This window comes from Urocitellus parryii, chromosome 6 (genome assembly GCF_045843805.1).
Source record: "Urocitellus parryii isolate mUroPar1 chromosome 6, mUroPar1.hap1, whole genome shotgun sequence".
NCBI classification, from domain to species: Eukaryota; Metazoa; Chordata; class Mammalia; order Rodentia; family Sciuridae; genus Urocitellus; species Urocitellus parryii.
In genome coordinates, this window is record NC_135536.1 from 171,020,608 (window position 1) to 171,048,145 (window position 27,538).

Below are 27,538 nucleotides of genomic sequence, written 5' to 3' on the forward strand. Positions count from 1 at the left end.
GAGGAATCTTGTTGGCTGGGAAGCCACCGAGTCAGGTCGGGGTTCATCGCACCGACTGGACTTGCCAGAACCCAGCGCGCCACCGCCTCCCTCCACACATGCACACACACTATTTGCAGAAGACCCGGTTCCCGCCAGTCCAGGAAGAGAAAGAGGGCGGCGGGGCCATTTTGGATAGGAGAGAAGCGGAGATGCGTTGCGAGCAAACCCGACGCCGCCAAACCAGGAGCGCCGCCGGCTCGGGGGACAGGGCGGAACCCAGGGACGCACGCCGGCGAATCTAACTAGATAGGGCGAACTTCCTGGAGGAGGAGAAGAAAAAGAAGAACCGAATTAAATCCGGACCCGATCTTCAACGCTGAAAGGAGGAGGAGGGACAGCCAGCGGGCGTGCCCGCGCGGAGGATCCCCAGCAAAGGGGGTGGGGCTAGCGACGCTTTTAAAGCGGACGCCCGCGACGTCTTCCTAGACCCGCCGCAGTCGCGCAACTTCGTGGGTCTGTGGTCCTATCAAACTCTCAGAAAGTTCCCAGTCCTACCCAGGCCCTAACCCTACAACACCTGGGTTGTCGCGGGCGGCCCGAAGGAGTTGGGTCTAGACGTCTGGCCAGGTCGTCGCGGGCTCCCAGGAGCAGCCCTCTAGCGGGTGAGGGCGCCGGGCGGTCGGTTGGGATCCCGCCCTCCGAGGCACTGCCTCCGGCTCCCGGGCGGGGCGTCTGAGCGGCATTAGGACCCAGGCGCGGCGCGGGGGTGTGTCGCCGGCTCCCGCCCTTGGCGTGCTGGAGACGCCAAGTTAAGGGTCTCGAAGCGCCAGTGCACGGGTGAGAAGCCCGGGTGTGTGCGTGTGCGTGTGCGTAGCTGTCTGGCTGCTAATTGCCCAGGCCGTGGCCACCGGGCATGTGTTCCGTCTCCAGCCTTGTGGTGGGTGCTCGAACCCGCTGGTGAGGCGGAGGCCTGGCGGGAAGGTCGCTGTGTTAGGCGGAGACAGGAGCCGTCGGGGGCACCGTCGCGGAAAAACGCTGCTGTAGCCAGCCTGCGCGGACCCGGGGCGAAAGGCTGTGGAGACTTATCAGCCTGGGGCGGGAGTCGGGGTGTGAGTTCGGCCGCGCGATAACTAGAGTCCGGATGGGCACGCGCGAGGCGTGGGGTGGCCCGGGAAGGGTTTGTGGGCCCTGCGCTGAAGGCTCTGCCCTCGCCGTCTTGAAATTAAACGAATGTTGTAGGCACTGAAGGGTTGGGGGGCTCAGAGGTGGGCAGGGTGGAACTGTGGGGTCCCTAGCACCCCGAGCGCAGAGCTCTTCCGAGCCCGGCATGCCGCCGCCTGAGAAAGCCTCATCTCACGTTTTGTCTGGCACCTTCTGTCGGGCGCTGCCGGGCGCTGCCGGGGAGGCCGCCGGCTGCTGAGGTCCCGGGCCTCTGGTGGTGCTCGGCGAGACGGCAGGAGCCTCTGGTTCGCCCAGACATCTGAGGAACCGCCCCGTGGCCTAGCCAGAAGCCGGGTTTGTCCGGCCATTTACCTGCACTTGGTGTGCGGGATGAGAGTAGGTGCTGCCGGTCCCAGCGACCTTGGACGCTACCTTTACCGCCCCGCTCCCTTCCTCCTGGATGCAGCCAGCTCCCACCTCGCGCGTACATCCGCATCCTGCCCCGGATCGATCCCCAGGTCTGCTAGCATAGAGCCGTTTTCCTTTCGTGCACGCGGCCCCTCCTGTGCTTCCTTCCTTGCAGTGATGCACAAACAGCCAGGACCATCCGGGGCCCGCGCTGGAGTGTGCACAGAATCCCCACAAATACACACACCCCGCCCCTTCTCCCTCCCCGACCAAGGGCTCCTCCTCCCAGACGGCCCAGAATAGTGTAGACGCCCAAGGGAGGAGGCCATTGCTGGTCGCCCTGGGTTATTCTTGGCACGTGAGGAACTTCGATGGGTGTTAGTGGCCCCTGGGATGGATTTGAGGGAGAGGAGAGATGTGCAGAGAGAAGGGTCCCGGCCCAAGTGTGGGTTTGGCGGTGTGGGGAGCCTGAGAGAAAGGCTGGTTTTAGTCTCCTCCCTCTAGTTCCGCAGGCCAGGGCTGGATTCTAATGAAACCTGGATTACTGATTTAATTGGGCACTGTTCATAATTTGATGGGGAAGACCTCCTGAGAAAGTCTCCTCCTCACCCCTTGCACACCTGGGCAACTGCTAGCAGATGGGCTAAGGAATTTAATTCCTTAAGTTAAGGCTGACTTTGGGTCTGCAGGAGGCCCCCCCTCTCCCTAGTGTTGCTGTCCCCTCCCTCTTTTTCCCCCCAGGGTGGCCTGGGGCAGGTTCTTGGGACAGAAAAGAAGGAATCAGCAGGGTAAGTTGCAGGTGGACACAGCAGAGGGGCTGGTGGCAGTTGTTTGGCTTTCCTTGCAGAAAACTCTTCCGCCATGTCACAGAATGGATACCTTGAGGATTCCAGTGAATACTTTTCAGGTGTGTATATGGGAAGTTTCTTTATCAGAAGTCTCTAGGGGATTTTTGCCTACACACCAGTGTTCCCATGGTGTTTGCCACCTATCTGGTTCAGTACTGGTACTGGAATTCCTTTGGATCTCATCTTGCAGGAGGTTGTGATGTGATAAGAGGGGCAGCTGATGATACTGGCACTGGCAGTCCCTGGGGGTGCTGTGGTCCTGGGAGGGCTGTCTGCTCCTTCTCCTGGGTTACTGGCACCACCTGGTGTTCGCTCCCATAGTTCACTGCTACAATGCACTGGATTTCTGGCTGGATCCTTAGGCCAAATGTTGTATATTTCTTTATTCCTCACCCCTCCCCCAGAGGGAGGGGCTGAAGCTGTCCCTTTAAGAAAGCCTAACCTCTCTGGGCATCGGTTGTCCCTGCTTGCATAGGTTTAGTTGCCCTTATCATGTCTGGGCTGGCTCTGGGCTGCCTGTCTTACACCCAGCCCCATGAACTGGCCTGGCTATCAGAGGATTGTTTAGTGGGGCCATGCTTAAACATAGTGGGGATGTGCTTTTACCCAGGATCCCCAGGGTACGGAGGCTCTGTGAGCCAGGATGCCTGGCATGCAGATTAGTTATGTGGCTACACTACATGATAGGGATGAGGACATAGCATGGCAGGACCACAATCATGGACCTGGTGACTCTAGCTGGGTAGGTCCTTAACTGGGGGTCCAAGAGCTGAGTCTAATAAAAGGTAAAACCCAGGGTAGAGGGAGAAGACAACAGTTATGGGGTGTAGTGGGTGCTAATAGGGGTGGCAAAGGGGAGACTGGGGCAGATTGGGGTTGGGGGACAGGTGGTTTTAAACAAGGCAGGGATGGGAGTTTGTCATGAACACTATGACAGAAGCACAGAGGACATCTTTTGACCCAATAGTTCTTCTCTGGGCTGTGGACAGTGCAGACCTGGGGCTGGGGTTGCCAGTCCCTGAGTGCAGGACATTGAGGGAACAAGGCCTGGAATGTGTGGAGGAAACTGGCGGGTGGGAGTGGAAATGAGTCAGGATGAGTCACTGGCAGGTGTAGATGTGCTGGTGACCCGTCCCTGTCCCTGCACAGGTGTTTGTCAGGCATTAGGGAGGTCTGGACTACAAGGACCTCTTTTTGGGGGGCACCCACAAATGGGGAACCAGTCATAGAATTGTCCGAAAGAGATAACAGCTAGTCTAGAAGAGAGGTAGGGCTGGGTCATGCTGTGATCCTACAGAGAGTCAGAGCAGGGTCCAGGGAAGAGGAATATTTGCATGTTACTAGGAAGTCTTATAGAAGGAGGCCTGCCAGGGGTGTGGCAGAGTGGTGGGGGATGCTGTAGGAATTGAGGGGCAGCAAGATCTTTGCCTGGGTGTCTGGCATCATGGAGGAGGAGGGGCATGATGGGAACAGGGCTGATGTGAACCTCCTAGAGGCCACCCCCTGGCTCTTTCTCAAGCTCTCTTGCCTCCTTGTGCCATATGTCTGGACTGGGTCTCTCAGCCTTGATGTTTAGCTCTCCTATCCTCCCTGGGAGGAGGAACTCTAGGCTCTATGCCAACAAAAGCAGTTGGGGTAGAGGAGGTCATCTGGCTACTCCAGCAGCTCTGCCTTCTCATGGGCCCCCTAGCCTAGAGGTTGTGGGAGGGCAGGTGCTAGACAGTCTTATCTGTATTGTCTCACTTGTGCTTGGTCCAAAGTTTGTAGAACAGACATTGTTCTCAAGCTAAAGGGCCAGAACAGTGCAGGACCTGGTTCTTGCAGCTGGAAAACATTGGATAAAGTCACCTGGCTGGGGGTTTCCAGCTGTGTGGGGTTGGGCAGGCTAGAAGTTCTGCTTCCCTTGGCCAAGGCTGCTTTTCTGGCCTGCAAGAGACCTCTAATCATTCACTGAATGTGCCCTATGGAAAAGTCTAGAGATGCCTGCTCCTGGGGCTTGGAGCTCCTCCTTCTGACATGCAGGATTGATGACCAGGCCCTCTTGGATCTCTCTTGGTGTGACAGCTGCATCTCTGGGCTGCTTCAAGAATGACATGGAGGATACCTCTGAGGTCCGGGAGGAGAGCCTGGGGGATGAAGCCTTCGACACAGTCAACTCCTCCATTGTATCTGGCGAGAGCATCCGGTTTTTTGTCAATGTCAACCTTGAGGTGCAGCCCTCTAAATCTGGTATGGGGCTGCAGCAGGGGCAGGCTGGAGGAGGGCAGGAACTTGGGCAAAAATGGCCCCATTTTACCAAGAGAGACCCTCAGAGGTGGGATGGTACCCTGAACTCTCCTACCTTTTCTCTAGGTAGTGAAGAGACATCCGGTGGCTGTGTGCTCCTACATACCTCCCGCAAGGTGAAGCCCCATCCTGTAGGGCAGTCCCGAGGTTTCTAGTTGGGGTAGAGGGAACTGCTGCTTTTAGATCCCTCAAGCTGTTCCTTTTTGTCCTTGCCTAAAGGAGTTCCTAAACTGGGATCTCACCAGCTCAAGCTGGGCCTTCCTTCCTGGAAAGGGTTGTTGGTCCTGGTGGGTAGGGGCAGCCAGAAACCATTAAAGAAGGGGGGCCCTGGCAGGGATAGCAGTCTCATTTATGGGCCTGAGGATTCTGTGCTTGGGGTTCTCACAGTACCTGAAGTTAAAGAACTTTGGGGAAGAGATACGTGCACACAGGGATCTGGATGGCTTCCTGGCACAGGCCAGCATCATCCTGGATGAGACGGCTACTTCACTGGATGATGTGCTGCGGACCATGCTGAACCGCTTTGCTCAAGACCCCAACCACGCTGAACCTGACTGCAACTTGGACCTACTCATGGCCAAGCTCTTTACAGATGCTGGGGCCCCCATGGAGAGTAAAGGTAAAGCCTATCTCCCTGCCTGCGCAGGGGAGGCTTGTGTGGACAACTGCAGATACCTTCTTCCCTCTCCCCTCTACTCTTTCCTCAGTCCACCTGCTGTCGGATACCATCCAAGGAGTTACTGCTACAGTCACAGGGGTGCAATATCAGCAGTCGTGGCTCTGTATCATGTGAGTTGCCAGATTGTGGCCACCACATTTGGCCCCTCTACTTGTCATACTGGAGCTAAGCATTTTATACCCCTGCAGAGGCTGACCCACCCAGGAGTGACCCAAATCTGGTGGTACATCCAGTTTGGGAGGACAGGGTCCAAGCAATCCAACCCATTTTGTCCCTTTTTTGGCCACTAGTTGTCAAAGTCAAGAGTTTCTGGGTGGGTGTGGCCCTGGCTTCCAAGGGTGGCAATTGTGTTCTGTGTGCCCTTCTGTCTCTTGCCAGCTGCACCATGAAGGCCTTACAGAAGCGGCATGTGTGCATCAGCCGCCTGGTTCGCCCACAGAACTGGGGGGAAAACTCCTGTGAGGTTCGCTTTGTCATCCTGGTGCTGGCCCCACCCAAGATGGTGAGTGCAGGAATTGGAGGTGGCTGTGCTTCTTTGGGGACAGAGTCCCAGGTTGCCCTGCCCTCTCCTTGGGAGCATCTCTGAAGGTCACCTCACCCCTCCCCTTCCTGTCTGCCTAACAGTTATTAGAAACATCCTTGTTATGTCTCTGTTAAGTCCGAATTTCCCCAGAGTTTGCCCCAAACTTTGTCTTTCCGTCTTGACTGAAAAGAAGTGGTTTTACAATTATTGATTCCAACATTACTGCCTTTCTCTGTCCTGCATTCCCCGACCCTCATCCTTCTTCTCGTTGACTGATTTTCTGGCCAAAAAAGGATCTCTGTTCCTTCTTGGGCTGTATACAACTTGGTCAGGAGCACTCTGCCTTTGTAGAGGCTGAAGCTAGTACATTTTGGAGGTACTCTCTAAAAGGAAAAGGATTTTAAAATTCTGAATAGGAGATTTTGACCCAGGCCTTAAAAGGACCTTAACATTTAAGCCATTAGTTTGTTTTTTAATGTAGTCCTAGGGATTGAACCCAGGGCCATGCACATATTGGGTAGAAGGTGCTCTACCACTGAGCCCAGTATGTGCTCAGTGGGTTCTCCATTTTCTTCTTGAGGATTTTGCCTCTGCCTCTGATACAGGCTCCTTCCTCTCTCTTTCTGTAGGCAAAGGGGTACTGAGGGGAATGTCCCTGCCAAGGGCCATTATAAACATGCTGTCTATGTTACTGTGCTGAGGAAGAGAGGGAGGATGGCCAGAATAGCTTCAGCTTCCTGAGCCAGTGTGTACCAGTGCACCCAGCTTTATTTATTTATTTATTTATCTATTTTTATCTACTTATCTATTTTTACCTCTTTATCAATTGACTGATTGATTGGCAGAGTTTCCCAGGCTGGCCTTGAACTTAGGATTCTTCTGCTTCAAATTTCCAAGTGGGATTATAGGCTTATGCCCAGCTGATCCCAAAGATTTTGTTGCTTAGAAGACTATGCCTAAATTTATAAGAAAAATACTAGCACGGGTGCCTTGGCATATACTGTAATCCCAGCAGCTCGGGAGGCTGAGGCAGGAGGATCACAAGTTCATAGCCAGCCTCAGCAAAAGAGAGGTGCTGAGCAACTCAGTGAGATCCTGTCTCTTTTATTTAGAAAATAGGGCTGGGGATGTGACTCAGTGGTTGAGTGCCCCTGAGTTCAATCCCCAGTATCCAAAAAAGAAAAATACTATGGGTCTGGGGTTGTGGCTCAGTGGTAGAGCACTTGCCTAGCATGAGTGAGGTACTGGGTTCAATTCTCAGTACCACATATAAATAAATAAAGGTCCATTGACAATTAAAAAAAAAAATATATATATATATATAATTAAAAACAATACTACCTTGATGGTTGTCCTTATGATCTTCTGACTGGTGGAATTTGTGATGGAGTTCACTAATGCCTGGACTTTGGGGGAACAAAATTCACTGTCAGTACACAGGAAGAGCACCTGCCACCTGCTTAGGAATGCCTGTGTTTGGCAAGGGCAGGGCTTCCTCTTTCTACACAGGCTGTAGATACAACTCTTCCATCCTCCACCTCCCAGAAAAGCACCAAGACTGCAATGGAGGTGGCACGCACATTTGCCACCATGTTCTCTGACATCACCTTCCGCCAGAAGCTCCTGAAGACCCGCACAGAGGAAGAATTCAAGGAGGCCTTGGTGCATCAGAGACAACTGCTCACCATGGTGATGCCAGGAATGAAGGAATACAGCGTGTTTTCCCTTCATGCCCACAAACACCCGCAGGTACAGGGTACTGGTGGGTATAGGTGGGAGGGGGCCTGGGTTGGCCAGGGCTAACAAGCACTCTGCTCTTCTCCCTAGCCCCCAAAGTGCAAGGACTTTATTCCTTTTGGGAAGGGTATCCGGGAAGACATCATGCGCAGGTTCCCTGTGTACCCACTGGATTTCACTGATGGTAGGTGGCTCCGTAGCTTATCAGAGTTTATCCAGGGACACATGGGTATCTGTCCTGCATCCCCAACAAATGCTCTGTCCATCCCCTTTTCCTAGGCATTATTGGGAAAAGCAAGGCCGTGGGCAAATACATCACTACCACCCTGTTCCTCTACTTCGCCTGTCTCCTACCCACGATCGCTTTTGGGTCCCTCAATGACGAGAACACAAATGGGGCCATCGGTGAGGGGCTGGGGCTGGCCAGGGTGTGCTGGGCAGGGCCCTGGGCTATGGTGGACCCTGACCTCCCCACCTCTACAGATGTGCAGAAGACCATTGCTGGGCAGAGCATCGGAGGCCTGTTATATGCGTTGTTCTCTGGGCAGCCGCTGGTGATACTGCTGACAACCGCACCCCTGGCCATCTACATCCAGGGTGCAGTGGGGGGTTGAGGCGGGAGATGGTGCCCAAGGTCCTGGGTCCCAGCTGGGCCCTGACTGCCCACCCTGCCCCACTGCCTGCAGTGATCCGTGTCATCTGTGATGACTATGACCTGGACTTCAATTCTTTCTATGCCTGGACGGGCCTGTGGAACAGTTTCTTCCTCGCACTGTATGCCTTCTTGAACCTCAGCCTGGTCATGAGTCTCTTCAGAAGGTGACTTATCCTTCCTGAGCTGTGGGGACTCTAAAGCCCTGTAATCCTGGGGTGGATGGAGTACCCCTACCTTTTTTGCTGCCCCAAGGAGCTGGGGTGGGCTCATTGGGCAATCTAAGGCCTGGTCCTCTAAGTAGAGAGTGGGAGAGAAGGGTGATCTATATAGATGCTAAGGGAGGCCTCTCTCTGAACAATGCTCTCCATCTTATGAGGCACGTTGCTTCTGACAGATCCACAGAGGAGATCATTGCCCTCTTCATTTCCATCACATTCTTGCTGGATGCTGTCAAAGGCATGGTCAAAAGTGAGTGTGGAGCTGGTGGCCACCTGCTGCAGAGGAAGTTAGATGGAGATTGGAGGCTCTGGGTTGTGGCCACATTGGGCATAGCTAAGGTTGTTCCTTCCCATGGTCAAGGGCACTCTGGGATCCTTCATTGGCAGAGAGCAACAGCCCCTGTGCTAGAGGGTTACAGGGTTTCCCCAGACAGGATCAGAAATAAGGACAGGCCTGACAGTGTCAGAGATGGAGCAAGGACTGAGTATGGGGACCCTGGGTAGATGGGCAGGTCAGTGGGGTCCTGGTTGATATAAAAGGCCAGAGCTCTCTACTGCTTCTCACTCACTTTACCTCCCCTCAGGAGCTTTCTACCTTCAAGGCCCCACTCTGTCCCTTCAGAGTCCCTACCTCTCTCTCATCTCCTCCTTCTCTCACTGGGAAGGTGGGCCCCAACCTTTCACAGCCTATATGACTGAAGCCTGTTGGCCCATTCTGCAGTTTTCTGGAAGTACTACTATGGTCACCACTACTATACAAAAAGGACTTCATCTTTAGTGAGTCTGTTGGGCATCAGTACCAGCCTCAACACCAGCCTGCACACCACCCTCAATACCAGCTTCCTGGCCAGCCCTACAGAGCTGGCCATGACGGGAAGTCCCAGTGCTACACATTCAGGCCGGGCAACTGCAGTGCTCAGTCTCCTCATCATGCTGGGCACGCTTTGGCTGGGCTACACCCTCTACCAGTTCAAGAAAAGGTGAGGGGGACCTGGGATGAGGGGAAGGGCCACATGGCCCCTGGGCCATGCTGATCTGCTGGCTGTCTGCAGCCCCTACCTGCACCAGTGTGTGCGTGAGACCCTGTCTGACTGTGCCCTGCCCATCGCGGTGCTCACCTTCTCCCTCATCAGCTCCTATGGCTTCCAGGAAATTGAGAGTGAGTGGGGCTTTACAAGTTAATTGGAGGTGGTATAGGCTTGCTGGGGCGGGGAGACTGCAGGCTGAGCAGGATCCTGTCTCCTGCTACAGTGAGCAAGTTCCGCTACAATCCCAGTGAGAACCTATTTGAGATGGCAAAGATGCACTCACTATCCCTGAGGGCCATCAGCAGTACCATGGGCCTTGGCTTCCTGCTCTCCCTCCTCTTCTTTATTGAGCAAAATCTGGTGGCTGCTTTGGTCAATGCACCTGAGAACAGGTATATAGGACCAGGAAGGGCGGGGAGAGTAAGTGCACAGCCCTCTGAGAGCTAATGAGGTTTCTGTCTACATGTGTCCATATGCTAAAGGCTGGTGAAGGGCACTGCCTACCACTGGGACCTCCTGCTCCTTGCCATCATCAACACAGGGCTGTCACTGTTTGGGCTGCCCTGGATCCATGCTGCCTACCCCCACTCCCCATTGCACGTGCGAGCACTGGCTTTAGTGGAGGAGCGAGTGGAGAATGGGCATATCTATGAGACGTGAGTTTGAGAGTGGCTCCTAGAGAGCTGGGGAAAGAGTCATGTGGACTCTGGAGGAGGGTAGGGAGCCTTAGGCCATGTGAGCTAGGGAGGGATGGGGCCCAGAGGTAATGTAGCCCTGCATCCACATGTGGCCTGAGGTGGGCCATGTGGTCTTTTGGTTTGGGCCCCTGCAGGATTGTGAATGTGAAGGAGACGCGGCTGACTTCGCTGGGTGCCAGTGTTCTGGTGGGCCTCTCCTTGCTGCTGCTGCCCTTCCCACTGCAGTGGATCCCCAAGCCTGTGCTCTATGGCCTCTTCCTCTATATTGCACTCACCTCCTTAGATGGCAACCAGCTCTTCTCGCGTGTGGCCCTGCTGCTTAAAGAGCAGGTGAGTACCTGGCCTTGGGAGGGAGGGTAGGGTTGGTGACCTGGCCAACCCTGCCTACACCTGTTCACTGCCTGCAGACATCGTACCCACCCACACATTATATCCGGAGAGTGCCCCAGAGGAAGATCCACTACTTCACAGGCCTTCAGGTCCTGCAGCTGCTTCTGCTGTGTGCCTTTGGCATGAGCTCTCTGCCCTACATGAAAATGATCTTTCCCCTCATCATGATTGCCATGATCCCCATCCGGTACGGACAGCTGGAGTTGGGGTACTGGGCAAGAGGACTGATCTAGGGTTGGGAGGTGGGTAGGCTGGGTAGTGCCCCTACTTTCTCTTTTCTATTCAGGGCTTATCTTCCTGCCTGTTCTTCCTCTCCCCAGCTACAACCTGCTGCCCCGAATTATTGAAGCCAAATACTTGGATGCCATGGATGCTGAGCACAGGCCCTGATTAGCAGGCCCTGGCCATACCCACTTCACCAACCCTCCCCACCCTCCCAGGCTGGCTTTGTGGCTGTGTAGGTGTGAGGTCTGGGTTGTTTCTCTGTGCTGTGTCCTCACAGCTCTCAGGCCTGGGGAGCCTGGACATTGTGGGGGTTCAGTGTGTGCGCACTCACTCCTCCCCTCATTAGCCTTTAGCTTTGGGTCAGGAACATGGCCCAGGGCAGTTTCTGCCCAGGGTGGGACTAAAGCAGGGTGGATTTTCTTTTGATAAAAGAGTCATATGCCTGAAAGAGAAAGATTTCCTTGATTGTATAAGGAACTCACTGTGTGCACATTAAAGAATAAATCTCCTGTTTCTGTGCTTCTATGTACCACATCCTTCCTTGTTACTCCAACCAGATCTGGGGTGGGGAAACATGTCCTATGTAAGTGGAATGAAAGGGACTGATGTTGAGTACTACCTGTGAGCTGTCACTTCCAGCCCTGCATAGTGGACCTTGGCCCACTATGAAAACATGACCCTGTTGCCCAGCACAATGGGGAAAATGCTCTAGGAATAACACGTTCCAGGACCTAGAGAGGATAGGGCTTCGGCCTTATGGGGTGCTGTGCCTAGTGCTGCAGGGTAGAGCAGGGGCTGTACTGCTCCCTGCATAGGGCAGTGACAGAGGGACTGAGGAGAAAATGGCAGATTGGAAGACATGGGGACTGGTCTAATGGAAGGGAGAAAATGCCATGTTTTTGGCTTATTCATTTGGTGGTTGGTCCATGACAGTGGCAGCCAGCAGAAACGGTATGGATCTGAGGCTCAGGCAGAGCCTCTCTGTGTACCTGGGGGCAGCAGCTGTGGCAAATGAACACCTGGCTCCCAGACTTCCCTCACATTACCTTGCAGGATTCTGGCTCAACAAATGTCCCCAAGGATGAAGGTATTTTGGACTTCAGTGACTGTGAAGAATTCCTGCAACCCAATAAGAAAAAACACCCCAACAGGATAGAAGAAGTAGCCCAAAAAGAAAATAGGAATGGCAAAGATGTTCAAACCCTTTGGTAGGGCTGGGAGTCTAGCTCAGTGGCAGAGTGCTTGCCTAGAATAGTCAAGGCCCTGTGTTCTGTTCCTAGCACTGCAAAACAAACAAAACCCTTGGTAATCAAAGAAATGCAAGCCAAAAGAGATGCCACTTTACATTTGATGAGTTGTTAAAGGCCAAACTGGGTTGAATGCAGGGCATGGAGTCCAGTATAATTCTGCTCCAGGGTGGTGGTGATGGGCTTAGGTACAAGTATATTCTCCATAGTCCTATATGGGGATGGGTAGCTAAAGATAAAGCAAACAAAGCATAGTGTGCACCCAGGACAGAACTCTGAAGAAGCCAATCAGCAAATACCAGGGTGTCTTGCCCCAAACTCCATGTATCTACTATACACATGTGGTGTGTGATTCTACTTTGGGGGTCCCTTCCTCAGTAGCCTGGGTGTTCCCTGTAGGTAGGATCATATCCAGAATCATAGGCAAGGGACAGGCAGATCTCCAGCATCGCATACTTAAGACCTTGGCAGACATCACCCTCCCACTCTGAGACCACCCAGGAGGATAGGTGAGGTGCTGATACCTCACCCAGCTAGGTATGGCAGGCAAGAGGGAAGCGAAGCACTGCCCCAGGTCAGGGGAAGACAATGTTTTCAACGGCTGAGCCCAGCCCTGGGCCACCTTGCCAGGACTGAAGAACATATGCTGGAATAGAGGCTTTCCAGAGCTGCCTGGGAGCACAAAACTTACCCTGGGAGTGGTCTACTAGGATTGAGGAGTACCGCCCCAACCTGCTTTCTGCCCTGACCTGTTTTTTTTTTTTTTTTAAACATCCTTGGGGTTGTATACCCTTCCTTATCAGAAAAAGGCCTGCAGGAAATGCAAGGCAGCCACCTGACACCCCTTAAATCCCTCCCTGGGAATGGCTTCACCAGGGCACAGTGAGGGTTTGAGGCAGTTCTCCTGATGGACCTCTAGACCCCAGGCAAAACTGGCATATGGCATATCACCCCAGCTGGGGTCAGATTCCATCCCTTCCCCACCAGAAAAATAACTTGGTATTACAATCAAGCCAACATCTCAACTGCTCAAATGTACAATAGTATAAAGTAAATATCCTGAACATTCCCCACTGCCCACCCCACAATCCAGCAAAGACCATAGAGGCCAGCTGGCAGTGGCATCAACTGGTAGGTGGGTAGATAACACACATCCTGCAAGGAATGGCCAGCTCACAATTCATGACTCGAAAGAACACAAGCAGAGAAGATGTAACATGCAAGCCAGCAAAGGATAGGCAAACATCCTTGACAGCGATGCCCTTGTCTCACCACCCCCAAGGGGACTCAGAAGACATCAGCCTGGCAGGGTTCAAAGCAGATGTATCTAGTTTATTTTGGAAACAAGTACCTTCCAGAATTTTTATTTCCCACATTTTTTTTTTAAAGAGAGTGAGAGAGGAGAGAGAGAATTTTTTTTTTAATATTTATTTTTTAGTTCTCAGAGGACACAACATCTTTGTTGGTATGTGGTGCTGAGGATCGAACCCGTGCCGCACGCATGCCAGGCGAGCGCGCTACCGCTTGAGCCACATCCCCAGCCCAATTTCCCACATTTTAAGAACATTGAAGACTGTTTGGTTCTTTCCCAAACCCTCAATCCTGCCAAGGCCAGTTTTAGCACCTAAAGACCTCTCAGGATCCTAGGCCTAGAGATCACTGAATCCCAGATGGCCTAAGGGCAAGAGACTGGCATCAACTTGCTCAGAATTTCTCTAAGTAGTTAGCTGCTCTTCCAGACCAGGATAGGGAGATTGCCTTGACACCCCCAGCAAGGGGAAACCCTGAAGGTAGTACTTCCAGGGGTGCCTGCCTAATGGTGCAGGTTTAGGCTAGCCCTCCCCAGATCCCTGGCCTGAGTGGTCTCCTCCAGCCTCAGGAGGAGTCATGCTGCCAAAATACTTTTGCAACTCCAGCAGGGCCCGGAAGCGATGAGAGATGACGTTCTTCTTGGCCTTGGGCATCTCTGCGTACCTAAGGGGTAACATAATAGCTGCTCAGAGAACAGGGAGCCTAGACCCCAGAGGATGCCTAGCTCCATTCCACCTCATCTTACCCCCAAATCACAGAGTCCAAAGCTCAAGAAGCAGCCCCACACACATACACAAAGTGGGACAGGAGCCACCAACTCCTGGCAGTCTATTAATTAAAAAAAAAAAAAAGTGGAGTTTTAAGTTCCTCTGTTGATATTAATAAACATGATGGATGTTAAATTTGCTCCAGTGTGGCTAAAACTTAAGGGAATCTGGGGAGAAGTGGATGAGCTGCATGTTTGATCAGCTTTGTCATCTATTGACAGGAAGCAGCAGAGCCTGACAGAGCAAACACAGCAGTCCCCTCTAATGCCCTGAGTAAGTTGTAGGGGAGGATCCCAAACAGATACGGGCTACAGGCCCATGCTCCATGCCAAGAATCCAGGGAGGTGAGAATCCACACCCGACTGGTGGGCTTCAGACCTTTGTTATCCAACACAGTAGCCATTAGCCACATGTGGCTATGTAAGTTTAACACAACTGAACACAAATAAATCCAGGCACTCGGGGTGTAGCTCAGTGGTAGAGCACTTGCCTAGCATGCACAAGACTGGATTTAATTCCTAGCACCATAAAAAATAAATACAATTCTTCAGTCTAACTGCATTTCAAGTGCTCCACAGCCGAATACGGCTAATAGCTATCCAACCAGACAGTGCAGATATAGAACATCTGCTGTCCCAGAGCATTCTTGGATAGTGCTGCTTCATAATGTCCTTAGCCCTGTGTGGCTTCTGTGAAGCCTCAGGCCAAGCTCCCTAGGGCCTATCCAGCCTAGAAAGACTGATTCCAATATTGACCAATGTGTGCCACATAAATATGGGGAGGGGAGGTAGTGTGAAATACTGAGAATATATAGTATTATTTGAATAATTTTTCCAACCCAGACTAGAGAGTCAAAATTACCCCACAAAACTGTTACATTTAAATATTTTGATAAGCCAGGGCCAGAGAAGGAAAGCCAGCAGTAGCACAGCAGCTCGGGGACAAGCTGGAGCCTGAGAGCTCAGGATACCCAGCTCCGCCCTGCTGTGGGCTGTGTCACCAGATTCCTTGTGTCTACCCCAGCAGAGCTGCCTACAGCTGGAACAGCACTCTCAGAACCTGCCCTGCCCATATCCGCATGACTGCACTTGGGCAGGGTGCCCACCCAACCCCACATCCCAGAGAAAAAATGGGCTCCTTACGTCTGCTCATATCCATCAGGCTGAAAGCAGGGGTCCCAGCCAAAGTCCCGGCAGCCTCGGGGCACCACAATTTGGCCCTGCCACAGAAAAGAGAGCACAGGTGTATAACTGGGCATGGAGGAGATGCACTAGGAGGCAGTTTGAATTTGGTTAGTTAATGCATGTGATTAAACCCGGTTCACTCAAAATGTAATTCAAGGGGCTGGGGCTCAGTGGTAGAGCACTTGTCTCACATGTATGAGGTCCTGGGTTCAACCTCAGCACCATATAAATAAAATAAAAAGGTGTTAAAATATTAAAAAATATGTATTTCAAGGGAACTAAGGTGCTTATAAATGTTTGTTGAAAATCTAAATAAAATGCAAATCTGGGAATACAGGGAGTAACCATGTATTCAACTGGTCCACTAACACCTCTGGGGCCAACATTTTCCTCTCTTCACTTTTGATAAACTGTGACTTCATTGAAGAAAAATGACTCAACCTAAAAAACTAATAGAAAACATTTTCTCCTAAGAGGAAGTTAAATAGCCAGTGATGTAGCTCGGTGCTAGAATGCTTACCTAGCAACCATGAGACCTGAAGTTTTATCCTTAGTAAAACAAAACCAAAAAAAGCAGCAGCAACAACCACTACCACCACCAAAAAAAAAAAAAAAAAAAAAAAAAAAAGAAGAAGAAGAAAAGAAAACAAGAGAGGCTCTAGCAGGTAAACACCCTAATAGAAAGTATTGGGCTGGGATTGTGGCTCAGCGGTGGAGCGCTCACCTAGCATGGGCAGGACCCGGGTTCGATCCTCAGCACCACATAAAAATAAAATTCATTGTGTTGTGTCCATCTACACCAAAAAATTAAAAAAAAAAAGAAAAAGAAAAAAAAAGTATTCAGCAGTGGCCAAACACCTCCAGGAGCTTAAGTAATACTGGCTATAATAGTCAAATTCCAACATGAAAATGTTACAAAGAGAACAAATTATAATCCAATGTCGTAAAATGTCATTTTGCCATCAAAGTAAAAAAAAAATCTTTTCAAAACAGAGCTAGGGATGCAGTTCAGTGGTACAGCACTTACCTAGAATGCAAGAGGTCCCAGGTTCAATCCCTAGCATCACAAAACAAACCAAAACAAAAAAAGGCAATGGTGGATGATAGGGATAAGCCACATAAATGCCAAGTTATGCAGAGCCAAGGGCAAATTCTGTTTCTGCTAGTGGGGAGCTGTGGGATTAGGCCACTTAGTGTACCATTCTGAGCCTCACTCCTGCAACACATGTTTTCTGAGCACCTACAGTAGACCAGGCAGTGTTCTTAGCACTGGGGTCACAGCAAACATATCCTTCCTGCCTATAGTGAATATCAAACAGGCATGACACCAGTAAATTAATCAGTGATTAACAAATGCAAAGTACCTTAAAGGGGACCAACAGGGTGTTGAGTTCCAGAACAACAGGATGGAGTGACATGGATGGGGAGCTCAGGGAAAGACATAGTGAGGAAGGGACCCTTTAGCCATATACAGGGTTGCAGCAAGAACATTCCAGGTGTCAAACATAGCTGGCACAAAGTCTCTGAAACTCAGCACATCTCAGTTGCGGAAAGAATAACGTGTGGTTAACTTGCCACTGTGAACAATGTGTGTCTGGTGTGCCAATGTGGATAAGGAGTACAAGGTGAAAACAGAACAAGACGAAGAAACAAGGCTACTCAGGGGAGGTGGGGGCTGCCAGGCAACAAACGCAAGAAGCAGCTAAAGCCAGAAACAGGGAATGGTGGGGTCTGCAGTGACACAGGTCCCATCAACAGGTTCTTGAAGTAATGTTGTGTCACTGTAGCATTATTTTACAATAGCCGAGAGGTGGAAGTAATCCAAAGGTCATCGACAGGTAGGTCAATAAAGAAAATGTAGTCTATGTATACGATGGAATATTTTTTAGTCTTAAAATCACAGAAGTTCTGTCATGCTAATGAATGAACCTTGAACACATTATGCCAAGTGAAATAAGCCAATCATAAAAAGACAAATATTGTATGACTCTATTTACAGAGGTATCTAAAGTAGTTAAACTCTTTAGAAGTAGTAAGTAGAATGGTAGATGCTAGGGGCTGGAGAACAGGAGTTAAAGGGAGTTATTCAATGGGTAGTTTCAGATTTTTTAAAATGAAGTTGTGACAGGCATGGTGGCAAATGCCTGTAATCTCAGTGATTTAGGAGGCCAAGGCAAAGGATTGTGAGTTTGAGGCCAGTCTCAGCAATTTAGTGAGGCCTAAGCAATTTAGCAAGATTCTGTCTCAATAAAAATACTGGATTGAGGGGCTGGGGATGTGGCTCAAGCGGTAGCGCGCTCGCCTGGCATGCATGTGGCCCGGGTTCGATCCTCAGCACCACATACCAACAAAGATGTTGTGTCCGCCGAGAACTAACAAATAAATATTAAAAATTCTCTCTCTCTCTCCTCCTCTCTCCTCTCTCTTTAAAAATAAATAAATAAACAAATAATATATTAAAAAAAAAATACTGGATTGAGAAAAAATTAGAGCAGGTTACAGATATCACAAAATAGGCCTTGTGCTGATAAGCTGGATATGGGGATACAGAGTTCATTAAGGAAAAAGGGCTGGGGTTGTAGCTCACCAGTAGAGCACTCGTCTAGCACATGCAAGGCCCTAGGTTGGATCCTTAGCACCACATAAAAAAAATAGATAAATAAATGTATTGTGTCCAACTACTTCTAAAAAATAAATATTTTTAAAAAACGGTTAAGGAAAAAAAAGGGGGAGAGGGCTAGGGATGTGGCTCAGGGCTCAGTGGTAAAGCACTCCTGGATTCAATCCCCAGAACCAAATAAAAAAGTTCTGGAGATATGTTATACATATGAATATATTTAATGCTATTGTAATGTACACTTTTTTTTAAGAGAGAGTGAGAGAGGAGAGAGAGGGAGGGGGAGAGAGAGAGAGAGAGAGAGAGAGAGAGAGAGAGAGAGAGAATTTGTTTTAATATTTATTTTTTAGTTCTCGGTGGACACAACATCTTTGTTGGTATGTGGTGCTGAGGATTGAACCCGGGCCACACGCAAGCCAGGTGAGCGCGCTACCGCTTGAGCCACATCCCAGCCCTGTAATGTACACTTAAAAATGGTTTTGAACCAAGGATGTAGCTTAATGGTAGAGCACTTGCATACTTGCATAGCATGCAGGAGGCCCTAGACTTAATCCCCAATGCCACAAAAAATAAATAAAACCATCTGTGATGGCACACGCCTAGAATCCCAGCTACACCCAGAAGCTGAGGAGGGAGGATCACAAGTTCCATATCAGCCTGGACAACCTAATGAAACTTTGTCTCAAAATAAAACTAAAAAAAAAAAAAAAAAAAAGAAAAAGAAAAAAAGGGCTGGGGATGTAGCTCAGCAGTGGAGTACTTGCCTGGCACATGGGCCCTGGATTCCATACAAAATAGGGATGGGGGATGAGGCTCAGTAGTCAAGTAACCCTGAGTTCAATCCCTGGTATTCCCCACCATCACCACCAATTATTTTTTAAAACCAAGCAGGGTAAAGGAAAATATCTGAACAATTCCCAGAAAACTGTTTGGATTTTATCCTGGCAGGAGGAACTGAGCAGGGTGATGTGCTGGAAGGCACAGTCCTGTCATAGGGAAAGAATTGACAGGGTCTGGGGGCAGCTGACCAGCTGTGATAGAAGTGTAGACCTTGAGAAAAGCAGCTAAACCTGAGTCAGATAGGTAGGTGTAAAGTGTTAAATGGCAGGCAGCTGGGAAAGGAATAAGTTAAGGTGAAGAATTAAAATTCTGAGCTGGGGTTTTGCTTGGTGGTGGAGTGCTTGCCTAGCATTGCATACAATGAAATGTATTTCACTTGAACTCTCCTAAGGTTCAATCCCTAGTATTGAGAGAGGGAGGGAGAATAAAAGGAATTCTATGCAAACATGAAGTCAGAAAGGCTGTGAGACACTCAAGGTGGTCATTAGCCTTGGCAGATGGATAAGAAGATTTGGACGTAGAGAAGTCTGGGCTATAGATGTAGCTTCAGGAGCAGTAACCTTTAATTTGTACAATTGTTTCTTATAGGGTACACACTGCAGAGATTTGGGTGTACAAGGCCTCAGGAGTTGTTAATCATTTTGTTTCCCTGAACTAGTAGCTTCAGCGACCACAGAGGTTTGGGGATTGACAACACTTCTAATGATAGTGCTCAAGGGTGCCTCATACAAGGCACTGATAACTAACTCTGGATACCACATACCCTTCCAGGAAGGTCCAGCAAAAGACCCTGGATGTCCACTCAGGTCGCAACGCCCTCTGGTGGCCCATGGGAGAATGGCATCTGAGTGGGTACTTACTGAGGTTCGGCCCCTGAACAGGTGCACTGGCTCGCTGGGTTCCCCAGTGCTGAGCGCGAAGGTGCAGAGTGCATAGGCTGACTTGTCCTCAAAGCCGGCCAGAAGCTGATAGAGACCTGTGTGTAGAAACTATGAGGGCTCAGTGCATCTATGCTGCCCAGTCCCACCTGCCAAAGACCACCAAGAGTGAGAAGGAAAGAGTTCCTCAAGTTTGGATTAGGTTGGGTGGGAGGCTGCCAAAGCTTATCCTAGCTCTCATAAGGGAGCTGAGACCCAGATCAAGATTCTGGGTATCCGCTTTCCTCTGGCACAATGAGACCAAGGCTTTTATCAAAGTCAGAAAATCAACCAATACAGTAGAACCTTGTTTGATTTCCAGTGCAAAATGAACCATGTAAAGGCATTTTTGTCACAACCAAGGAAATCTCCAAACTAATTAGGTAATACTATGAAATTAACTGAGGTGTAACTCAAGTGGTAGAGTGTGTGTTCAGCATGGCTGAGGCCCTGGGTTCAATCCCTAGCACCAGTATGTATGTGTGTATGTGTACACAACACACACACACACACAATTTTAGTTGGTTAATGTTTTTAATTTTTTCATCTTTTAGACATAAAGGCTGAAGAACTTAATAGATATTATGGTGTTGGGGATTTGCTTTTAAATACTGGATTGAGAAAAAATTAGAGCAGGTTACAGATATCACAAAATAGGCCTTGTGCTGATAAGCTGGATATGGGGATACAGAGTTCATTATTTTACTATACTTTAAAAGTCGACAAATAATTGAATATATTTATGTCTATTATTCTATTCTACTATTGTCCATGTTTGAAATGTTCCATGTATAAAGTGTTTTTAAAGAAGGACCAATTTGGTTTACACATGAGGGTGACAGGGTATGGATTGCTGGGGTCTAGGATAGGCTGATCCTACGACCCATGGGCCAGGCCCTGGCTGAAACAAGCAACTGCATGTAGTCACTAGGGTCAAGTCCCTCTTGAGATGCAGAATCAACCACAGCCCCTTTGTCCCTCAAATTCACAATACCTACCAACCCCCACATCTCACTACTCTCTGGAACAAATGAGTGGCAGTTTAAAGAAAGGAAAATAGAGATGGAGAGGCTCAATGCCAGGGACTACAGCCTGGGATTCCTGTTTACTAGTGGGGGACCACTCCCCTGAATTACCCTGATTCTCAGTTCCCAACAGATCCAAGGGAATAAACAATGGGGACAGTACCTTCAGGCTTTAACTTCTCCAGAAACCATTTTCTGCAAAAGAAATAAAAGAGTCAGACACCAGGAGCAGATGGATCTTCTGCCACTCTCTCTGGGCTGTGCCCTACAGGGATCAGAGCTCAAGAAAAACCACAGGGAAATGATAAAAACTGTCTCAACTCAAAATTAAGAGAAATAATCTAGGGGCAGGGGGTGTAGCTCAGTGGTAGAGCATGTCTTTAATACATTAGGCCCTGGGTTCAATCCCCACTAACAACAAAAAAGAGAGGGGGTGGGTGGGGAGGAGATGGAGGGAGGTGGGTGGAGAGAATGATTTAATAGGAAAACTATTTTTGCCTGGAGGCAAACAGGCAATGCACAGAAGAATCAATAACCAAACAAAGGCCTCAACCTCATCGGTAACAAGAGAAATGAAACTAAGACTGCATGGGATAACATTCCACACTTCTCAAAGTGCAAAATATTAAAAAATCATAATCCTCAGAGCCAGTGAGGATGTGAGCAATATAATACTATAGACTAGAAATACATACAGGTACTATTGCTTTGGCAAGCAAACTGATCATCTAAATGTTAAAGACATTTATACCTCAAACCTAGCAACAGAACTATGTATATATGTCATCATGCATGGTGGTATATGCCTATAACCCCAATGACTCAAGAGGTTGAGGCAGGAAGATAGTAAGTTCAAGGACAGCCTCAACAAATCACTGAGACCCTTAGCAACTTGTTAAGACCATCTCAAAAAAAAAAAAAAAAAATTAAAGAGTGCTGACAATTAACTCAGTGGGAAAGTACTCCTAAATTCAATTCCCAGTACTAAAAACTAAATAAATTTTAAAAACTGTGCTTATGTTCCTAAGCCCATGGAGGGATCTTCAAATTGGAGTAATTGTACCTAGAGATACACAAAGACCTTCTAAGGGAGTCCAGGGCACTGGGTAGTTTCAAAGAAATAAATTTTCAGATCTCAATTTCCTTATTCTTTTCCTGAAACTGATATGCTTATGAATGTACCACTGAAATGGGTGGGTTCCCCTTTCCCATCTCCACTTACACTATCACATTCTCACACTGTACAGAAGAAAGGCACACCTCTCTATCCCTAATCCTTCTTTAGGATAAGAGAAATACTGGTGTTGATGTTGGACAGTGAATGACCTGCAATATCAAGTAACCGATCATTTGGCAGTTCCAGTGGTTTTGTGGTTGGGGCCCTAGAAAGGGTTTGGTGGGAACACTTACATATAGGGGCCAGGTAGCCCTCCAAGGGCGTTGAAGCACAGACAAGTATCCTCCACCAGGACAGGCCCCTGTACCTACGGCACAAGGACATGAATCCCTGAGACCTATAACCAGCAGTAGGGTCCATCCCTGCCCTGAATTTCTGGGGCACCCAGGCTGAAGCCAACCCAGCAGCCAGTTGAGATCTGCAGAAGATAAAGTCACAAGGCCCTGCCCTCTTTATCTTCATTTTAGAGATAGAGACAACAAACCACTGGCAAGTGTAAAGCTAGCTCCAGATACAGCAATGGAAGTGCTGGGATTCACATCCAGGCAATTCAACCCTTTATAACATTTCTCAATTTGCAAAAATGTGCAAGTGCAGGTGTGGATGTGTATAGGGAGAACATAGGGCTGAAATGTACATACTGAGAATCAGAAGAGGGTGGTTAGAGAGGGAATGTGTGTTTTTATGGTAGTCTTGGGGGATACCAGGCAGTTAAGGCTGAGACAGAATGGAAGTGTTTCAAAGCCAACAATTACTGATCCAAAGCTAGCTGGGCCTGAGCAGTTCTTTGAAATCACAACAGAACTGTGCCCTCTCTATTGTTCTCTAACTGTTCTCAGCAGGTACAACCTCAGGAACCACCACAACAAGCTACAAAAGAGGACTGAGTGTGGGACAAGCAGGACAAATGTAAGATAAGCACCTGGCGGGCCGCCTCCTGACACTTCTGTATGGAAATTTCATCCGGCTCTCCCTGGTATTCTGGCACTTTTTAGGGAAACAGACACACACAGAGTCACGTCAAAGGAAGATAGAGAAATGGAAACATCTTTTAAAAATAAAACAAAACAGAGACATACGGTCAATTTTCTGTGCCACCAAAGTGCATGGAAATTTATCTCCTAGGATCTGAATGACCTGTTCCAAAATGAAAGAACATTTATCACCATCTACTAATAATTCCCCATTAGTACCTAAACTGTCACTGACCTTTCTTATCAAGTAACTCATGCATCACTCCTCTAAAGCTTACCAAGTCAAGTCCATGAGCCTCATCCCAACCTTCAGGGTCTAATTCCAGCAAATTAGCACCCTATCTCCTCACTCCTCTGTCCCCTCCTATTTCAGGCCTCTGCTTATGCTACTCATCACCCCACCTTTTTGCTTCTCAATCCTTTCAGAAACCCTACCCATCCTCTCATACCAGGAATTCTCTGTCTGGGATTACCCAGAATTCAGGAGACCTGCGAACCTGAATGGGAAAAAAATATCCTTCTTTATTCTCACTAGGCTCCCAATTGAAATTTTGTCCTCTTTTAATATCATAAATATAGACAACAAACCAAAATAGTATTATCAGTTCCTGTGACTTTTAAACCTATTAAAATCACAGATGTTTTTGTACCATATTATAATTTTGCCTGTACCTCAAAATATTTACAGGGAAAGAAGAAAAAAGTCTTTACAATCTTTTTTTTTTTTTGAGGTGATGGGGATCAAACCCAGGATCTTATGCATGCAAGGCAAGCTCTCTACCACTGAGCTACATCCCCAGCCTCCTTGCAATTTTAAAATCAAGGAACCTGCACACATTGCTAGATTGAATCCTTTAATGCATTAATAAAATACATGTAACAAGACCACAAATATTTTTAATATTCTGAAAACTGTACTTCAATATAGTTGATCTCCTTTGTAATCCTATGTATTTTTGTACACTTAAAACCATTTTCATAAGAAGGAGTCCATGGGCTTCATCAGTTTGCCAATGGGGTTTCAAGAGATGAAAAGTCTTCTGTTCTAGATGAAGTTCAAGTCATCTTCTCTAGGGCCTTGTGAAGCCCAGGCAAATGCTGTACCACTGAGCTATACTCCCAACCCCAGACTGTTTTTGTTTTTGTGCTGGTGGTCAAACCCAAGACTTGCATATACTAGGCAAGCACTCTACCACTAAGCTACATCCTCAAATGTTATTCAAATGTAGAAGGCCATATTCTTAATCAGAGGCTTGAGGTCTGTATGAACTCCATTCTGGATGGCACTGTCTGTCTGTCTGACTAGTCTGGCCTCAGCAGGGTATTAGCTCCCAAGAAGGTCAACCCTGTCCTGACACAGAAGTGCCATCAGTCTCTGTTACAGAGAAATGCAGGTTCCTCTACTGCCCCTCATTCGTCTCAGACATATTTAGTAAGTGTAATCCTAATTGCCCACACATGACCTCATCTCCTTGGCCATGGCTAAGAAGGAGCAAACCCTTGACTCAAGTCCTGCCAATCACAGCTGATGTCTAGCAGAAGTCTCATTGTACCCTCCACCAGTAGGAAAAAAAGCTGAAAGACTCCAACAGAAGTAGGGATGAATATGCAAAGGAAACTACAAGGACAGGTCAGCCTTGAGAGCTAATCCTTAAGTTCTTTAGGATACTTTAGCATCATATTCCTACCAGACCTTTGTCTGTTACTTGTAGCCAAAGATGTTCTGTCAATCCCCAGAGACCTCTCAACTAGCTTAGACAGAAACTTTGGATCTACTGCTTCTTTTACTCCTGTTTCATAGTGCTGTGAAGCAGATGTCCCACACTATCCTGCTAGGACTCAGAAACAATACCCCAAAGTAGCAACTTGGTCCCTCAGAAGCAAGCCTCAAAAAGCAAAGTCTAGTCAAGCATGGTGGCACACTGACTCTGGAGATTGAGGCAGGTAGAACTAAGTTTGAGGCCAGCCTGAACAACTTAGTAATACCCTGCCTCAAAATAAAAAATAAAAAGGATTGGAGATTTAGGGCTGGGGTAGTGGCTCAAGCGGTAGCGCGCTCGCCTGGTGTGCGTGCGACCCGGGTTCGATCCTCAGCACCACATACAAACAAAGATGTTGTGACCTCCGAGAACTAAGAAAAAATAAATATTAAAATTCTCTCTCTCACACACACTCTCTCTTTAAAAAAAAAAAAAAAAAGAGATTTAGAGCACCCCTGGGTTAAATCCCCAGTACTTCATAATGATAATAATAATTATTGTTATTTTTAAAAAACTTAAAAAGCAAAGTCTCTGGCTTTCTATTCTGTCTTCAGCTCCCCTTTCTCCTCCCAAGGCAAGCCAGAGAAACTAGAAATGCTTCCCAATGTAGGTCATAGAAATTAAAGCTCCTTCTCCCCAGAATGAGCTGGAAAGCCTAAAAATATTAATATTGCCCTGCCTTCCTGTCCTGAAGCTGGCCATAAAGAAATTCTCTGAATTATCTTGTCTGACTGTAGATGGTAAAACCCCCAATTCAGAGGGGGTCCTTGCCTATACAAGTAAGAAATGTTGCACACAGAGACCAAGAATCAGAACACGCTTTGTTCAGTCTATTAGCATAGGATTATACCCTTTTTGTCTAATCACATTTCCACACAGTTGTCCATGTTCCATCAAATCTAAGAATAAAAATAAGCCTCTTTCAGGCTGGGGGTACAGCTCAGCGGTAAAGTGCTTGCCTAGTAGTAAGCTGAAGGCCGCCCTGGGTTTGATTCTTAGCACCAGAGGGGTTGAGAGAGAAGAATTCCCTATCTTTGGATCTTCATTCTGAAGACTCTGTTGTATATAAAATCTGGATTAAATACATTTTATGATTCTTTTTCGCTAACTTGTCTTTTGTTAGTTGTCAGCCATGACTCTTATAATGGGTGGGGAAAGGTTTCACTCCATCTCACAAAAGCCAAAACTGGCTAAGAGTGCTTCTGGACTGTAGTGGGGCATGGCCTGCTCAGTTTGAGTCCCCATCCACGCCCTCTCTGGATCCCTGCACCTCCAAATCAGCAGCAGCATCTAGATTTGTCTTAGAGATACAAGTGAGATCTCGGGGTTCCAGTGTGGGTCTAGATAAAAGAGGAGAACTTTGAGACTTGTGCTAAGGGCCTCGCCACTCCTCCAGACCCCGAAGCACCTGACCTGACGAGCTCTGAGGTCTGTCAAAACGTTCATCCCTTCAATTCTCAGGGAACCCCCACTCCGCCGCGGTCCCATCCTGACCCCCCAACGCCTTGCAGACGGTCAGGTCCTGACCCACGCTTCCTAGGGGGCCAACTCTTCGTTCTCCCTCTACGCCTCCTCTGCATGCTTCCCTCGCCTGGAAACCCCATCTCAGCCCTACTCCCAGCCACCTCCAGGTCTGCTCCCCACACCCTCCTGGCACCTCCTCCAGCTTCTTGGCGTTCCCCGTGACAAACACGATCTTCTTCCCGGTCAAGGAGGCTGCCATGACGAGCCCCGGTATCCGCTCAGCGCTCCCGGAAGCCCATTTGCCTGAAGTCGAAAGATACTTCCGGCTGGAGACGGAAGTGGGAGGCTCGGTTTCCGGCCGAATTGGGGATCCGGAGGCGTATCTCCGGTGGCGGGTACATCCTGTTTCGGGGTTCGAGAAACGCTGTGTCCGCCGCTGAGCGCCAGGACTCCTTGCACAGATGAACAGCTTCTTCCAAATGAGCAGCCTGAACGCCTGGCGCTAGTCGGGAGCAGAATGGCGCGGCACCTTTTGTTCCCAAATTATCGGGAACTTCGGGTGCTGAGTTTGAGGGACCACGGACCCGGGCACTAAGAAAAGCAAAGATCCAATGTGGCTGCTGATGAGCTGCAGCCCTGTGCCCTGGGCGGTTGTCACTCTCTGTGGGCTCAAGTCTGTCCCAGAGAACCGGCTCCTAGGCAAGGGCTCCCAAGCCCTTTTTCCTTACCTTACTTTCAGCCCCTCTCCTTGAGTTCCTCTTTGCCGACCATCTCAGAAATGCTTACTGTGAACTTAACCTTGGCGCAACCTAAAGCAAGCCCGTTTTTTTTTTTTTTTTTTGTTTGTTTTGTTTTGTTTTTCCCCATCTCTCAGTGTTGGGAACTCAATATTTTGACTCTCTGGTTCTTTCATCTGTCCAGCCTTTCAAACCCATCATTCATTTTCCATGGCCACTGCACTGCAGACAGAGGTATCCTGTCTCAGTCTCCAGAGTGGCTAGGATTACAGGCATGGATCTCTGCGTCTGGCTGGTCTGTGTTGATGATGAATTCCTCAGGTTATTCTGATGCTCATTAGAGTGAGAACCACTGCTTTGATTGGTGACCTGCTCTTTTATTGAGGCAGAAGCCCCTAAACATTTATTCTCTGCAAAGCCCTTAGAGGAGTGGCTTTTAGGAATTTTGGAGCAGAGGAGGGTCTGGAAGACATCAGTTACCCCAAGGATCCTGAGAAGAAGACAGAGGTCTCACACCATCCGCATGCCTTCCTTGGATCTCAGCGAGCTCAAGTTTCAGCTTCCCTTTATTCACTCCCCCCAACCACTACTCCCGGTTTGGTACCCAGGATTGACCCCAGGGGCACTTAACCACTGAGCCACATCCCCAGCCCTTTTAATTTTTTTTTTTTTTTGAGACA

The 27,538-nt window shown here is 48.8% G+C and overlaps 2 protein-coding genes across 3 annotated transcripts; one reads left to right on the forward strand and one right to left on the reverse strand.

The window, feature by feature from the left end:
- The first annotated feature begins 840 nt into the window (after positions 1 to 840).
- On the forward strand, positions 841 to 11,156 carry Slc4a11 (solute carrier family 4 member 11). The gene is made up of 20 exons (XM_026409741.2): positions 841 to 919; positions 2,399 to 2,458; positions 4,464 to 4,628; positions 4,752 to 4,801; positions 5,073 to 5,304; positions 5,393 to 5,474; positions 5,743 to 5,866; positions 7,433 to 7,636; positions 7,715 to 7,808; positions 7,904 to 8,029; positions 8,108 to 8,221; positions 8,311 to 8,443; positions 8,674 to 8,747; positions 9,219 to 9,477; positions 9,550 to 9,656; positions 9,749 to 9,917; positions 10,008 to 10,181; positions 10,358 to 10,553; positions 10,631 to 10,800; positions 10,934 to 11,156. The coding sequence occupies exons 2-20, from the start codon at positions 2,413 to 2,415 to the stop codon at positions 11,001 to 11,003; spliced, it is 2,589 nt and encodes an 862-aa protein (XP_026265526.1). The 5' UTR covers positions 841 to 919; positions 2,399 to 2,412; the 3' UTR covers positions 11,004 to 11,156.
- Positions 11,157 to 13,482: 2,326 nt separating this feature from the next.
- Itpa (inosine triphosphatase) lies at positions 13,483 to 26,434 on the reverse strand. Of its 2 annotated transcripts, XM_026409722.2 has the most exons (8): positions 26,315 to 26,434; positions 23,003 to 23,060; positions 22,846 to 22,910; positions 22,157 to 22,230; positions 20,910 to 20,941; positions 19,665 to 19,780; positions 15,306 to 15,382; positions 13,485 to 14,059 (listed from the first exon to the last, which is right to left on the reverse strand). In XM_026409722.2, the coding sequence occupies exons 1-8, from the start codon at positions 26,378 to 26,380 to the stop codon at positions 13,918 to 13,920; spliced, it is 630 nt and encodes a 209-aa protein (XP_026265507.1). In that variant the 5' UTR covers positions 26,381 to 26,434; the 3' UTR covers positions 13,485 to 13,917. The 2 variants fall into 2 exon arrangements, with proteins under 2 accessions (XP_026265508.1, XP_026265507.1); XM_026409723.2 differs by lacking the exons at positions 22,846 to 22,910; positions 23,003 to 23,060 and having other exon boundaries at positions 13,483 to 14,059.
- Between the last annotated feature and the right edge of the window lie 1,104 nt (positions 26,435 to 27,538).